At 38.2% G+C, this 17,412-nt stretch overlaps 1 protein-coding gene across 1 annotated transcript in view; it reads right to left on the bottom strand.

Moving 5' to 3' along the window:
* Positions 1–17,412, bottom strand: part of COL11A1 (collagen, type XI, alpha 1) — a 164,925-nt gene that overhangs the window by 40,811 nt on the left and 106,702 nt on the right. The window contains 6 exon segments of the mRNA XM_009333735.1: positions 2,595–2,648; positions 6,924–6,977; positions 8,033–8,140; positions 8,615–8,722; positions 17,025–17,078; positions 17,369–17,412. Coding sequence (XP_009332010.1) covers positions 2,595–2,648; positions 6,924–6,977; positions 8,033–8,140; positions 8,615–8,722; positions 17,025–17,078; positions 17,369–17,412 — 422 coding nt within the window.

Here is a 17,412-nt window from a genome sequence, read left to right as displayed (position 1 = left end):
GCATATAAGAGGACAATGATAGAACTGTTAGTAGTGATTTGAAATACATTCCTGAGTAAGGAGCATGCAGTTCAAAGAACTTCTAAGTATCAGATGAGTTATGGCAAGATTGAGGTTTGCTCTGAATAAGCTACTTACAGCTATACCAGGGGCACCAACAGGACCCTGGAGACCTGGTGGACCCGGGGGACCCTGCAACAAACAAACATCCAAAAGGAAAAGTTAGTGATTATGGCGTCTGGAATGAGATTAAAAAGCAAATATAGAGACAACCCTATTTGCACGATCAAGGTCTATTAAGCATTTCTCCATTTCTCCATAGAGAATGTAGCATTATTCACAAGTCTTTTCCATTCAGTACAAACAATCATTGTTTGTTTATGTCTCAAAGACTCAGATTTGCACATCTATAATAGACTTACTTAATACTAGCATTTATTGAAAGCACATTTATAATGTTTCTGTTTATTTTAGATTCCCATTAGCATTATTCACAAGTCTTTTCCATTCAGTACAAACAATCATTGTTTGTTTATGTCTCAAAGACTCAGATTTGCACATCTATAATAGACTTAATACTAGCATTTATTGAAAGCACATTTATAATGTTTCAGATTATTTAAAATAGATTCCCATGCAAACTTGAATCAAAATGAAAAATATTTTTTCCACAATTAAAAGTATCAGACCTTCCAATGAGATTTGTGCAGAAAAAGCCAACCTTTAAAGCATCATCTAACAACCTATCTTTAAATGGAATGCTTATTATTTGGATTAGTTTTTATGAAATTGCAAATGGGTTTTGCAACAGCGCAAAGCTTATTTTGACCTCCAGGAGACATGAAAAAGTCTAAGTTTTGCTGAGCACTGGGGAGTCACATTCTCTTTGATATTAAGTTTCTTTTCAACAGAATGGCAAAAAATATGTCTCTGAGAGGAACTTCTTAATCTTTTCAGTCTCCTTACAGAATAATAACTTTTTAAGTTATATTGTGCATAATTTAGAATTCAGTTATGCAGATGTGATGTAATGAAGATATCTAACCCTGAGAGTATGCGAATGCAAGATACTACTTTATGATGGGGTTAAAATTATGTGCTAGGTTGAATCTGGTTTTTGCACCAGCTAGAGAATTTAGACTGATAAAGAGTGAAGCTAAGAAAGCATAAAACCTTACACCTGGCAACGGCTGAATTCATAGAACAGTTTGGGTTGGAAGGGACCTCTAAAGGCCATCTAGTCCAACCCCCCTGCCGTGGGCAGGGACATCTTCAACTAGAGCAGGTTGCTCAGAGCCCCGTCCAACCTGACCTGGAATGTTTCCAGGGACGGGGCATCAATTCTAGTCTGCTATTTCAGATGACAAAGAAGTTGTCTGCAGTTTCTAGGCTGGGAATTCTAATTTAGTGCAGAATAATGCTTGGATTTAAAGACCTCGCTAGGGCTAAAATTAGATTATTCTGCCCTTTATAGGGAGATTAGGAAAAGGGAATACTTAAGTCTTGTAGTATATTTCTTTCTTTGGGTTCTGTATATATTTTAGAGTATCTTATTTTCTAGGGAGTTTGAAGTGTCAAGCTATATATTGCTTCTCTTTTATAATTTTCTTTTCATCACATACCTGATGGCAATAGGTGAAGCAAAGCTTTTTAGCCTCTATGGCGACATATCTAAATCAAAGGACTCCTAGGAATGCTCCTGTTGACTGGGGGGTTACCATGAGAAAGGGAATTAGCATGCATGAATTTAAAAAAAAATCATATTGGAATGGCTTGCTTCTGCACTCTGCAGGATGCTTCTACCTGCTCCTTCATTTTATAGGGCCCAGAACGAGATCTACATGGTTTTAGTCTCATGGAAACAGTGAAAAGCAAAAATATCACAGGTCTGGTAACAACAGAAAAAGCTCCACTGAAATCACTGGAAAACAACTACAAGAGGGCTCAGAATCACTCCTGATGTCTTTGCAAATGCATGTACACCACCTTGATTGAATGAAATCTGTTATACAAATAGAATACCAGCATATGCCCTAATTTAACGTAGGTCAAATAATACTGCATATCTCTCAAAAATTTTCACTGAATACCTCTTCTCTTTCACATCTGCATAAACATTCTAGCTGTTGAATACCTACATTCATTAGTAAGTATGAGTAGCATATAGTCCTACCAAGCTTCATGGTAGAAGATTCAAAGCCTTCTAAATAAAAATAAAAATCGATCCACCTGGTATCAGATGGATTTCGAAGAGAGATACTCTCTTTTAAATGCATCTGGTACTGAGCTGATTTTACCACTGACTGTCATACAAACCATCAAACAAGTTCACTGAAAGGATGGGCCCCATTCACTATTTACACTATTCAATTTTTAATAATTCCTTCCAAATTATTGCGCTGCTGTAAATCTGAAATAAAATAACACCTATGCAGGCTGGTTTACAATAAACAACTGCATATAAGAGGACAATGATAGAACTGTTAGTAGTGATTTGAAATACATTCCTGAGTAAGGAGCATGCAGTTCAAAGAACTTCTAAGTATCAGATGAGTTATGGCAAGATTGAGGTTTGCTCTGAATAAGCTACTTACAGCTATACCAGGGGCACCAACAGGACCCTGGAGACCTGGTGGACCCGGGGGACCCTGCAACAAACAAACATCCAAAAGGAAAAGTTAGTGATTATGGCGTCTGGAATGAGATTAAAAAGCAAATATAGAGACAACCCTATTTGCACGATCAAGGTCTATTAAGCATTTCTCCATTTCTCCATAGAGAATGTAGCATTATTCACAAGTCTTTTCCATTCAGTACAAACAATCATTGTTTGTTTATGTCTCAAAGACTCAGATTTGCACATCTATAATAGACTTAATACTAGCATTTATTGAAAGCACATTTATAATGTTTCAGATTATTTAAAATGGATTCCCATACAAACTTGAATCAAAATGAAAAATATTTTTTCCACAATTAAAAGTATCAGACCTTCCAATGAGATTTGTGCAGAAAAAGCCAACCTTTAAAGCATCATCTAACAACCTATCTTTAAATGGAATGCTTATTATTTGGATTAGTTTTTATGAAATTGCAAATGGGTTTTGCAACAGCGCAAAGCTTATTTTGACCTCCAGGAGACATGAAAAAGTCTAAGTTTTGCTGAGCACTGGGGAGTCACATTCTCTTTGATATTAAGTTTCTTTTCAACAGAATGGCAAAAAATATGTCTCTGAGAGGAACTTCTTAATCTTTTCAGTCTCCTTACAGAATAATAACTTTTTAAGTTATATTGTGCATAATTTAGAATTCAGTTATGCAGATGTGATGTAATGAAGATATCTAACCCTGAGAGTATGCGAATGCAAGATACTACTTTATGATGGGGTTAAAATTATGTGCTAGGTTGAATCTGGTTTTTGCACCAGCTAGAGAATTTAGACTGATAAAGAGTGAAGCTAAGAAAGCATAAAACCTTACACCTGGCAACGGCTGAATTCATAGAACAGTTTGGGTTGGAAGGGACCTCTAAAGGCCATCTAGTCCAACCCCCCTGCCGTGGGCAGGGACATCTTCAACTAGAGCAGGTTGCTCAGAGCCCCGTCCAACCTGACCTGGAATGTTTCCAGGGACGGGGCATCAATTCTAGTCTGCTATTTCAGATGACAAAGAAGTTGTCTGCAGTTTCTAGGCTGGGAATTCTAATTTAGTGCAGAATAATGCTTGGATTTAAAGACCTCGCTAGGGCTAAAATTAGATTATTCTGCCCTTTATAGGGAGATTAGGAAAAGGGAATACTTAAGTCTTGTAGTATATTTCTTTCTTTGGGTTCTGTATATATTTTAGAGTATCTTATTTTCTAGGGAGTTTGAAGTGTCAAGCTATATATTGCTTCTCTTTTATAATTTTCTTTTCATCACATACCTGATGGCAATAGGTGAAGCAAAGCTTTTTAGCCTCTATGGCGACATATCTAAATCAAAGGACTCCTAGGAATGCTCCTGTTGACTGGGGGGTTACCATGAGAAAGGGAATTAGCATGCATGAATTTAAAAAAAAATCATATTGGAATGGCTTGCTTCTGCACTCTGCAGGATGCTTCTACCTGCTCCTTCATTTTATAGGGCCCAGAACGGTTTTAGTCTCATTTGAATACTCATTTTGATATAAAGTATTGTTGGAAGGTACTTTGCAATTGATTAATGGGAAGTTATTTGGACACATGGCCAGACTCTTTTTTCCATTGCTCTGGAGGGCAAATGGAGAGAGACTGATCAGAATCATCAGGCGAGAATCTTCAGTTAATAAAGGCACCTGTGGTAGCAGTGGAGGTTTTGAAGCTCAAGAGAGGATGTACGTCAGCAATAAAATTGTGCTGTCCCTAGCTAGGATACGGCAACATAGTACTTTTTGTTAGGCACAGTATGGTTAAACCCCCAAACATAAATCCTTGTTAGTTTCAACCGGGAATCGAAGATGTTTCCAGCTCTTCTTAAACAGGAAAGAGGGATCAGTTCTTCTTTGCTCAGGGTCCTCGCTGTGATTAGGCTCTAAATGCCCACCAAGGCTTTTGTGGGTGTCTAGGTACTGTCAATACCTGTTCTTCATGTCCTGTGATTTCAGAACTAGGTACTTACTTCCTCTTCAGAATCTTTCAGAGGTGACCAACAAGGCCTTTCCTCCCTGCCCCAATATACATCTGTCAGCATGTTGAAAGGAAAGCAGATTTGAAATAAACACATTCTGAAATTGTCAGGGTTGAATGAGTTGAATGACTGCAACTGAGCGCAAATAGGATTCAATACACATGACTTCAAACGGGGTAACATTCACTTCAGCTAAGCAGGCCTGAACACTGAATCCTGTACTTCAAGGAAAACATATTACATTCCCAAATGCCTTAGACCTTGAGACTGAGAGTACGGGATACATTCTCAAACGACCGTGCTGCAGACGCTTTATTTGTAAAGCAGGTCTGCTGGAACATGCCCAAATACATTAGTACTCACTATGGGAACTGTGGTCACAGTCTAATGCTCAGCGTAACTAGCTATGCTAAAATGGTCTGAAGTAGAGAAGTGCAGCATGTGTTTTTTCTGAATTTCTCTGACGCAGAAGCATTTCTAATGAAGAGGTGTCTCAAAGGGGAAAACAGAAGGCTATCCCATGCAAAGCCCGAAGCAGAACTGGACCGTGACCTGCTTCATATGCTTCCTCTGCCCCTTCCTTTAAACGCCAGGTTTTTCTGTGTGCACAGGGCCTGTGCTGTAATGAACCTCTTCAGGTGGGCAAAGAGGAGCTGCATGTATCTCTCTGTATCCCACAGCTGGTTTACGACTACTACAGCCAATAGATTAAGATTGATTTTCAGTTAACAGGGAACAAGTCCATAGTTTTAAAACTGACTTTTAAAAATGTTTTAATTTGATAAATTAATTTTACCAAATTAACCAAAGCATTCGGCTCAGATTATGCAAGAGTAATTTTAGCCTGAAGCAGAATTTGTTTACAACTTGGTTGCAGGTATGTTTCTTGGAAAACTGGGGTTTATACTAGAAGTGCTCTCTCATCCATATGTATAATGTTACATTCCTTGTGTTAACAGGGCATTACAAATAGTTTATTATAGCACTTGTGATTTGATCTATTAAAATAGGATTGTGAAAAATACATTTCTGCACTGGAAACTGCAGAAATCTTTCTCACAAAATAATTGAAAAGAACATGCTTATCCTTAAAAACAAAAAAACCCCTCGTCCTTTTTTTGCACTTTTTGTCTCCACATTTTTTCTATGAAATTATCATAAACCTGTGATTTGCTTGAATTTGTATGTATCCTCCTATAAAACTTCATCTGATTATGTGTAAGCCATAAATTTGGTGCAATTTTTAGAAGCAATCTACTTTTATGATGCTCTGTAAGTTGTTAATCATAATAAGCACACAGTGTTATCGAGAAAGTAAATATGCTTAGTTATGAATACCCCTACGTTGAGTTCTGAACTTCGCTAACTGTGAATATTGATGAAATATAGTAATAATAAAAAAAATCTTTCTGCAATTACTTCCCCATCTTTCTTAAGGAAAATCATTCAAATAAAATGCCAGTTTATCTTGAAATTGAACAGAAGTGAAACAAACCTTTTCTGAATTTTTGGGAAAGAAACCAAAATCAAACAGAAAAAAAAATGCTAGTTTTTTCTTTCTAGCTTCAACTTTTACAGTGGAAAAAGCTTATTTTTATATTTCTGGCCTCAATCAAAAGAGGAAGTGCTTGAACTTTAGAAATAATTCTGAAGACAGAAATATTTCAAATTAAATCAGTAGAAGCCCGATTAGTCCTAAGTTCACTAATAGGCCTAGTGCTAATATTTGAAAACTCATATAAGCCATTTCATCTGAGGTCTTTGCTGTTCTGAAATGTTGCAATCAGTTAAGTGTTCCCTCCAAGAACTAGATATTCTTTAAAAATTTTAAAACTATATTAGTAGATTTCTCTACTGAGTCTTCATATTCTTCATCATTACGGCTAAGAAGCTAAAGCTGGGCATGTTCACACAATCCAGTCAGTGAAGTTAACTTAAACACAGTAAGAGAGTGTATGTATAGTCTTGGTCTCTCCCAGTTCAAATGTAGAATGGATGAATTAAAATGTTATGGGAAGGCTGCTTAGGAATGTAGTTTACCTATCTATTTTTTAATGATTCTGTAAGCTCAAGAAATATGAGAAATACTAAATATATGCATGGCTCTGTAAGTACAAACCTCTAGTGTTGCGTTAAAACTCGACAGTATTTTGAAGAAACATTTTTGAAGTGCGTCTTTGTTGCTGTTCATTGATGTAGCAAGGCTACCTGCAGACTTCATACATGAACACTTCTTATTTATGAAGAATGTAATGGACAAAGGATTTTGCTACTCACGTTTTCTCCCTTGTCACCTTTACTACCTTTCTGACCCGGTTCACCAATTTCACCCTGTAATTGAAAGTTAAAAGTTAAACTTCTTGTTTAAAATGGTCTCCTTCACTTAGCTGATGTCAGTATCACAGTATCTTTAAACGTTCCTTTTGATATGATTATTCTGTTTTTATGCTGCTGCTTCAAGTGTGAAGGCCTAAAGGGGGCAATTCTGCATCGATCAATAGTATGTCATATTAATCCAGATATTGATTGCTATACTGCAAGACCTGGCTTTGAAGTATAGTGCAACTGAGCTCTAAATAAAGGAAATTGTGTTCCTCATGTCACCTTCAATATGAACTTATAATGAAAGCACCCTGATTTACAGACTCATCTAACTGTATGTGACTGAACAACTGCTTCTCACTGTAACGTACAATATTTCAAAACTTCAAAATTATTCAAATCACCAGGAAACCATGTCAGAAAAAAAATGTTTTCTTTATACAATAATAAAAGACAATTAAATTAAATCACAGAAAAGACTCTCTGTGGGATAAATAACACTCATGCATCATAAAAATGAACCTCAAAGTCTTTACCTTTACCCTGTGCTAACTAACAGAACAGTGCTGGATCAAGCAAACATGCAAGACGATCCTGAAAGGTGCCGTGTCTTAAATTCTGCTAGAAGTCAACAGAACATCTCTACTGCGAACATATTATTTTGACACGCTCAACCTATCAACACTGGTTCCAAATCACTATACATTACTGAGAACATTTTATCTTACTCATTCAGCAAACCAAGTTTCTAAAATAGGCAAAAATCAATTTTGACATCATCTGCCTTGATTTATTTTGCCTCACTTTCATCCTTGTTTCTTTGCCAGGAGAAATGATAGTCTACTAGTTCTTGAACACAAGTCCCAGTGTCCCATGGCGTCTGTCCCTCAGACATCTGATTATAGAAGGGTCGTTTAGGTTTTTTGCAGTGGGTGGAGGCAGTTTGGGGGAGGCAGGGCTAAGAGTTGCTTCGTCGCCATATTTACTGTGAGAAAAGCTACAACCAGAGAACTGTACCGACAGACCTTCTCACAGATGCACTAATACCAATTATAATGATTCACCTTGTCACCATCTTCTCCGGGAGAACCACTAGGACCAGCAGGACCAGGAAGTCCTACAGGACCCTGCACTCCATCACGTCCAGCTGGACCTTGAGGACCTTTTTCACCCTGGTTTTGAAGAAAAGGAAGTGATCCACGTCATCACAGGAGACTAATGAAAATTTCAGTACAGGGAGTCACATTGCCAATACAAAATTAAAAAAACCCAAACCAGCAGGAGGGAAACTATAAAGAGAAGAGAATGTATCAGAAAATTATGCTAAATAATAATGGAAGCCAATGACAAACACACTTGTACTCTAATGCACTGTGGCTGGGTACAAAGTTTTAATGAAAGACTGATTTGACTAACTTTTTTATTATATTCACTCCCTGCTGTGATAATAACGGGTTTAACCCTTCTTGGGTGTTAGACGGTATGACAATAAATGTTTTACTATTTACTTAATTGTAAATATAAAAGGAGTAGGTCAGGTATTCCGAGGATATGTTTAACAGGCAAATACTAGCGTGGGAAATAGTAACATTCTGGACTGAAAAGTCTGTGCTGTGATAATTTTATGTGACTCTGTGATTACTTACGGGAGCACCCTTCTCGCCTGCGGGGCCTGGAGGACCCTGAGGTCCAGGACGCCCTGGTAGACCAATTGGGCCAGCAGTGCCTGCTGCTCCACGTTCCCCTGGTGAACCCTGGAAAGAAATAAAATATTATAAGAGAATTCTGATACAGCCCTGGTAACTGTTAGTGGTTTTCATGACCGAGGTCAACAGAGAAGATACCTGTTATTCAGTGAGATTCCAGCTGGTAGAAGGGTACACATTCAGCATGTGTACAAGTGAAGAAAAAGGCTGAAAGAACTAACCTGAGGTTCACACTCAATAGCTCATATTCAATACTAATTTGAACTTTTTTTTTTTTTCATAGATACCCCTTCCTGTATTTGTTCATCATAACAGGAGTGTGCTTCAGCCTGTTTTCAAGAACTTTTTTCCCTCTGTGTTTCCAAAATATATTAACATATCATTTTGATGAAAGAATACTCACCATATTAAAATACAGAACTAACCCACACCACAACCTAAATTTTTGGTCAAGTTTTGTGCTCTACATTGCTGTGTTGATCAGTATGTTTCTGCATTTCAATTCACCTGTGTAAAAATCTACTGAAGTATAATGACTAATCTGATGTGTCATACAGAGGAGGCTTGGATGTACAGGTATCTTTAGATAAGCACAGAAAAAGTTAAAAATCTAATATTGCAAATTAAAGGGGAAAAGACAGGTGCTGTACGTGTAAAAACCACTGGAATTGTGTATGCTAGAATATATTTTTACAGAGAACAATAGCAGAGGGGAATAATTTTTACTCTAATATCAATAAGCCTCACTTTTAAATGAGTCATATCATTGTCATTACTGTATTCCTTTAATTGTCTAAATAAGTTTTTTTCCTATCTGAAACTACCAAAGCATCCAGAAGCGAAAATTTAGTTTCTACTTTCCCTGTCAGTTCTTTCTTTTGAAGCAGTGTCGGGCTTATGGCTGTTCCATAAAAAGCCAACCTTTCTTTTAAATATGTCACTGCCACGAGGCAAGCTCCACAACCTTTCATACTTTGAGCTGTGCCTTTATGGTTTCCACTGGTTTGAGCTATCTAGACAAAACGGAGAGAATGACTAGGTATGTAAAAATCTGCAGTGCTCTAAAAACAAAGAGGTACCTAGGGTGGACTAATTTTTTCCTGTCTTATTTATGCACTTTCTGAGAACACAGATAGCGTACACTTTTAAGTAGTGCTGAAGGGGAAAAAGGAAAGGAAACAAGGTGTTCTGGTACTCAAAAACCTTCCTAAAAGGATACGAGGGAACAGATAACAGTATAGAGTAGAACTTCTACTCAAATAAATGGAATTTCAGAATGAAAATGTTACATTTTGGTCTATCCATATTTGTTAATCATTTAGTCAAAAGTCACACTGTGGAGTACTGCTTTTAAATCCTTTTTGCAAGCTGGGTTAATTTCCAAACAGTGATCTATAACCAAAGTTCTCTGTACCTCATAAGCAAAGAAATGGATACCTGTTTGGAGGCACATCACAGCAAGAAATGACAGGGAGCAAAAGACATTTACAGTCTAATTCCTAATATCTCCTTGATCACACAGGCAGATTCTGACCAAGTGTTCTTCTGTATTTGTGAAATGGATTCATGATAGCACAGGGGAAAAACTTCCTCTGTCTTGACACAGAGGTTAACTGCCATCTAACCTGCTTCTTCCCGTCTCTCCACAAGAGTCAGCATGTGCAGGGAGACAGAAGCATGATGCTCTCCTGGGTACAGGCAGAGCTTGGAGAATGGTGGAGCTTCTTTGTGCTTTTTTGCACCATCACTGGCTGAGGGCTCTGAGAGGAAATCCAGCTTTGCCAGTCCTGATACTTCCTGAGGATTCGGGATGCTGTGTGGATTCCTGTGTCCTGTAGATAGGGCAGCATGGGAACAAAGACAACGGAGTATTCTGTTCCATTATATTCTACATACGAGCTAGTCTTGTGCTTACAAGTCTAATGGGAAAAACTATCTCAATAAGAGCAACGCAGTTAACCTTGAAATTTGTGGACTCACTGGAAACTGAGAAGCAGAGAGCTGTCCTCTCCCTCTAAATTTCTGTATTTTCACACCTTTACAGCATCTTTGTTTTGTCTTTTAAATAATTCACAATTTTTGCATCAATAGAGCACTGTTAAAGGTTTGTTTGCTGTATAGTAATATTTCTCCAGCTTTTCAGCTTCACATCTACAAGAAAGTTTGTAACACTTTAAAGTTATTGATAATTTCACTTGTCCAACTGATATACTAGAAGTGGGGTGATACATCGTGGAATAGATAAGTAATAGGTGTTGTAGCCTGAGGCTCTGAATAGCCAGGTTTTTTTCCATGTTTAAGCAAGATCAAATTTGCTGGCTCTTGGAACACTGGAATCTTAAGATGCTTTCACCTATGAGGGCCCAATTTTTTGCTTTTATTCATGGCGTACTTTTCCTGGACTGACCCCATTAGCATAACTGGTACTAATTCCATAATCATTCCTCCAGATAACTGTGGCAGAAAAGAATGCTGAATGGTTGCTCCAAATATTTTTGCAAATTATCTCAGTAAGATCTAATTTTGCATGAATGTTCAAAAAAAGTATTCGTGCAGGGATCATAGATGACCTTATCCTTCCAGGTGTTGGGTTGTTTTTTTTTTTAAGTCTGGGTGGATGCCTAAGTTTCAGTCCCATTTCTGTTATTTTACTTCCTAAGACTTCAGTGAATTCAACAAGAATAATTCCCTACCCTGCAGCCATACTACCATGGTCTCTGATCTTGTCAGCTCTCATGAGCTAAACAATTTTAGGTCATCTCATCAGCAGGATGCAAGAGCAGAGAGGAAAAAAAATCCAAATAACTCATAGATCTTTCCTATATCAGACAGCAGACACTAACAGTGGCCATAATTTCTAGTAGCTCTTTTTACTCAGTCAACTTTTCATGTTTATCTTTGCATCATCTTTATTTGTTATACTTAAATTTCACATGAGTTATGAACAGGAAGTACACTTTCTGTTTTCAAGGATCCTCTCATTTCTCTGTGAGAATGGCCTCTGATCAAAGCAGAACACATTACATTATAGTTAAAGCTCAGAAAAGCATTTTAGGCAGCTTCTGAAGTCTGTTCTCTCTTTCTATGTTTATTATCTTTTTTTGTCACTCTGTCCCACTATGAAACAATCCCCTTATATTACTAAACTTGCTAACCTGTGGTCTTGCAGTGGTACTCACATCCTGGAATCTTTTTATTAATTTGTGTGTGGGGGTTAAAAACTCTTCCACAGAATGGAAGTGTCATGCTTTGTCTTGTATTTCTCTTATACAGACTATAAACTCATTAGTAACCTTGTTTTTATCTCTCTTTCTGTGAAGAGATCTGTAATTATAGCTATCATATACATTACATAGTAGTAGCAAAACTTTTTACTGATGGTTAACAAAATGTTCAACAAGTGAAGATCCCCATGACTGAAAAATGTTATCAGATAGAGGAAGACAGCTCCAGATAGCTCAGTACTGATAACTGGGTAGCCTACAGCTGGCTTATTCTGAGTCCAATTTGGGCATCCTATTCCAAAATGAGCTAATGAAAAATGACTGATTGACATTCCGAAGAGCTTTCTCTCATCAGCATTCAGCATTCCGCACAGTAGTGTGAGAAGGGAAGAAAACAAACAGAAGGCAAAAATAGCAGATAAAAGAGAACTGTTAAAAAAAACCAAACCAAACCCCCACAACAAAACCCCCCAGAAAAAAACCCTTGCTCTGGAGTGCATTCATGCATCTCTCTCTTTTGTCCAAATCCCTCTAAGCACAGTAATTGGCATGCACAGTATTTGGAGCAGTCATTTGTTTGCTATGCTTGCAGATGTACGCACTAGCCAAATAAAGCTTATAATTGACTATATATGCTAGTTAGGAGCAATTGGTATTGGCAGGGAGTTGGAGGAAAATCATCCAGTGGCATGAATTCTCTTCCTATAATAAATGGCAAATGAAGACTCCATTATAATTACACTTCTGTGTGTACCCTCTGTTGGCTAAAAATAGATGGGAAAATATTTTAGGACTATTTGATGCTCACGGTCTGCTGTGAGCTACTGTGAAAAAAAGCAAGCTATTGTGGTTTAATTGTGGTCCTTGCAGATGCACAGAAACCCAGTATTAAGGGCACCTATGCATCTTTTTTTCACTGAAAAACACTCTCAAGATAACAAGTTAGTAATTAAAGATGAAATAGAAAAAAAGTCCCACTGAGGACTTCTGGAATACTCTCAGGTCAGCTCGGTGCTGTTTGTGCCTCAAGCGGCCTGCTTGCACTCCAGTGAACTCAAAGTATATTTAAAAAAAAAAAAAAGTTTACCTTTCAAACTCTCTTTCCACTCAGCCCCCAATTCCTGCACCCACTACATCTGTTCCTCCAAGATCGGAAAAACAATATGCAAAAAATTCTGAGCTTCCTAATTGATTCTTTCTATGACTATGTTCACCTTAGCAGGAAGTGTGGCCCCAACAGGAATGGATTTATAAAGTGAAGAAGCAGTTGGTACTGTGCTCCTGACACCCATACTCTGTGTATTTCTGGACTACACTTCATGATAATTCTAGTCTGGCACTCAACTCCCATTAGCTGGCGTTTATTACAAGCGCTCCTGGAATTTCTATTTCAATTTAGTTTCACATGAAAGGAATACCGTTCATGAGCTCCAAGAGAGCTCCATGATTTGAACCAAAGGATGGTAAATGGGGATGATTGAGACATTCACCTCAAAAAGGCTCTGGTGTTTTGAACTAAAACACTCATGTATACACACCCTACAAGAATTAGAAAAACATGGATCATCTGAATTTAAATACAAACGTGTATTTCAGAATATGGACAACCATCACTGAACAAGAGACGTGCTTTTGCCTCACAACCTTATGTGATGCATATTTATGAGAAACTGTGATAGTAGTGGCACAGCTACTGTGTGGGCATCCTGTCTGGGAAAGTGGGGTGTGTTAAATGTCAGGTATGCTTGTGCTGTCTGGTCTGTGCACGCTCAGGAGAGTTCTGGTTCATTGCACCTGAACTAACTATCTGCTTGAGAGGTTAGTCCCGCCTTAGGGCCTCCTTTAACAAAGAATGAAGACATGACCTTTAGATTGAAGAGACTATTCTGGTCTATGCTTTCTTGATTTTGATTCATCTTTTCTTCCAATAGTTCAGGTTCTTCCAATGGGGTGGGATGGTATCCCTTTTGACTCTCCCTACTAGCTTCCATTCCGTTCCATTCCATTCCATTCCATTCCATTCCATTCCATTCCATTCCATTCCATTCCATTCCATTCCATTCCATTCCACTCCATTCCCAGCTACCTTGTTTTACTGCCTTTTGGGAACGTACACGTACTGCATGGTGTTAAGAAGAATTTTAAATCACAAATGCAAGTTCTTGATTTAAAGAATAGAAGCTTAAAGGCATTAAGAATTCAATAATTAATTTTAAGAATTCAAGTACCAAGTATTAAGAAATCAAGAAGTAAAGCTTAAAAATGTGCTACAGCAGATCTTTTCCAATAATGTAGAAATAATCCAAAAGCAAGAACCTTTATACTACGTTGGTTTCTTTTCCTCCCTGTTTAATACGTTCTAATCTCAATATGAATTGCAGGGACATGAGAGCTTTATTGTTGAAATGCATAGAATTTCAGCTCCTCCGTTACTTTTTTGTCTAACTGGAATAGCTGTGCTGATTATTTCTTTACTTCAGTTGCACTGAATGAAAGAAATAAGTTGACAAGATGACTGTCAAAATCTACACAATTCACATTTGGGAATAACTGTACCATGTTTTGAATACCAGTGCATCCCTGTAGGACTTCCTTGCATAAAAAATGACAACAGAGAATAACTAACTTCAAGCATATCCTACTTCAAATACCTTTCAGCGGGTAACTACCAGAAACTGAAGTGAAAGAGGCACCAGAGGTATAAATAGTAAAGTCCAAATGTGAAACAAAAATCTAAATGTAAAGAGTTGTTGAGCACAGGGCCATCTAGAAAAAGCCTAGTCACACTACTCAAGGGAGAATAATTTACTGTTTTTGAATAATATATGAGTACATATCACTGCTTTTCTCTCTATCATAAAGAAGAACAACTACAGCAATACAAAAAGTTGGCAAATACATTTTTATGCCTAAGTTAAGCTTAAAATGTTGAGAAGGAGTATTACTGCTTGACATGATTTTACATAGCTGTTATTAGCCAAGCAAACGTAATTTGTAACAGTTTCACTGATCCTGTCTATAGGCATGGTCCACACAAGAAGTACAATAAAGATAAAGTCTTCAAAGCAATGGATGGGTTTTGGTCATCTTATCTTCTAAAATTCTTAAGTAATTGTATAATGCATCATTTCTTTACATATTCCTAAAATGGTATTGTTAATAAGCCATTCTTATATTCTGGCATGATCTATTTTCCCATGGATTTCAATGGGGGATTTCAAGTTGCGTGTTACTATTTTCCAAAATAAGATTGTCTTGTACAATGCTCATCATACTTTCTCAAAGTTCTTAAGCTTGCTCTACAATTTTTCCCGTTTCCTACAGAATCTAAACTTTCATTGAAAAATATGTAGATACTGTGGCAAAAAGAATGGTATAGTAAGCCTGCTGCTATATAATTTTCTGTACCAATTTCAAAGCACTTCAAAACAGGATTAAGATGTGGTTCCTTCTTTAAGCATGCTGAGGTCTCCAAACTCTGAGTGAAAAATCTCAACAGATTCTGAGAGGACTGTCTTCAAACTTTTTTTAAGATAGCAAATAAATAAAAAATCGTAAAATAGTGGCGAAAAGAAATAGGCTATGTGACATTTCCCAACTATACGGATATGACTGAAGATGAGTAGAATATTTATCAGTTTTATTCTTTATGGACGGAACATTCTGCTATCCCAATCTGAACAAAAAGAATCCGTTTCACAATGAATTAAAATGAATCAAAACTTACATATAGGCTGGTATATGGTTCAAAATATTAGATGCAGTAATAAGGGAGTGAAAGTAGTGATGCCACATATTTAAAAGCTAGCTTAGGCTATGCAGAACACCAGCAGTGTTTTAAACATTATGTAGGTCAACTGTATGAGTGAACTGCAGTCGTACAAAGGGAACACAGCTGTGTTGGGTTTGCATGGCAAGGTTTTGGTAGCAAGGGGGGCTGCAGGGGTGGCTTCTGTGAGACGATGCCAGAAGCTTCCCCCATGTCTGACAGAGCCAATGCCAGCTCTAAGACAGACCTGCCGCTGGCCAAAGCTGAGCCCATCAGTGACGGTGGTAGCGCCTCTGGGACAACATATGTAAGAAGGGGGAAAAAATTGCTGCACAACAGCAGTCAGACGAGAGGAGTGAGAATGTGTGAGAGAAACAACTCTGCAGACACCAAGGGCAGTGAAGAAGGAGGGGGAGGAGGTGCTCCAGGCGCTGGAGCAGAGGTTCCCATGCAGCCCGTGGTGAAGACCATGGTGAGGCAGGCTGTCCCACTGCAGCCCATGCAGATTAGCGGTAGAGCAGATATCCACCTGCAGCCCGGGGAGGACCCCACGCCGGAGCAGGTGGATGCCCGAAGGAGGCTGTGACCCCGTGGGAGGCCGGACCCCACATTGGAGAAATTCGTGGAGCAGGGGAAAAGTGTGAGGAGAAAGGAGCGGCAGAGACAACGTGTGATGAACTGACTGCAAACCCCATTCCCCATCCCCCTGTGCTGCTCGGGGGGAGGAGGTAGAGAATTCAGGAGCGAAGTTGAGCCTGGGAAGAAGGGAGGGTGGGGGGAAGGTGTTTTAAGACTTCTTTTTGATTTCTCGTTATCCTACTCTGATTTGATTGGTAATAAATTAAACTAATTTCCCCAAGTCGAGCCTGTTTTGCCTGTGACGGTAATTGATGAGTGATCTCTGTGTCCTTATCTCGACCCACGAGCCTTTCATTGTACTTTTTCTCCCCGTGTCCAGTTGAGGTGGGGAGTAATAGAGCAGCTTCGGTGGGCACCTGGTGTCCAGCCAAGGTCAATCCACCACGACTGCATGAGTCCACTATCCACTTTCCATAGATTTTCCACTATGGAAAACCTCTTTCATCTCAACAATAACTCGTGTAACTGGCAAGTATTGAGCAAATAAATCTCATACCTACTGATAGCAGAAGGCTTAAGATATTTGCAGCTTTCACATTCCTTGAATGTTTATTAGTATGGATAATTAGTAGAAAATAATTATTGATCACTTTGAATGACACACATCTGTCTGCTGTTTTACAGACTGCGTTGATGAAAACATCACAGCATGTAAAGAAGAAAAAAGGTTACTATGTAATACTGCTTATATTTCCATAAAATTATTATGTTTACTTACAACTGGGCCAGGTGGGCCTTGTGGGCCTTCCCCTCCTTTCAGACCAGCTGGACCCTAAAAAATGGGGCGGGGGAAAAAAAAAGCTTATCTCTTACACTAGAAAGATCAAGAGTTATTTTTGCAACACATGTAATAGGAAGAATGCAAAAATCCAAACACAAAAAACTGAATACATTCCTTTTTGCTTCCATAGCCAGTGATATTTAACAATGTTACATGCTTGATGTCCGTTCTACTGCATTCATTTTTAAGCACAGTAGAAGGTTCCATAAAATACAAGAGTTAATCCATTCTTTCTTGTATTTAGAAACATCATGTCAATTGTTCTAGTGCTTATATCATACCTGAGCGCCTGGAAGGCCTCTCTCTCCAGGGAAACCACGAAGAC

The sequence above is a fragment of the Pygoscelis adeliae genome, unplaced genomic scaffold, assembly GCF_000699105.1.
Source record: "Pygoscelis adeliae isolate BGI_AS28 unplaced genomic scaffold, ASM69910v1 Scaffold10, whole genome shotgun sequence".
NCBI lineage: Eukaryota > Metazoa > Chordata > Aves > Sphenisciformes > Spheniscidae > Pygoscelis > Pygoscelis adeliae.
This window is presented reverse-complemented; position numbering and strand designations above follow the sequence as displayed.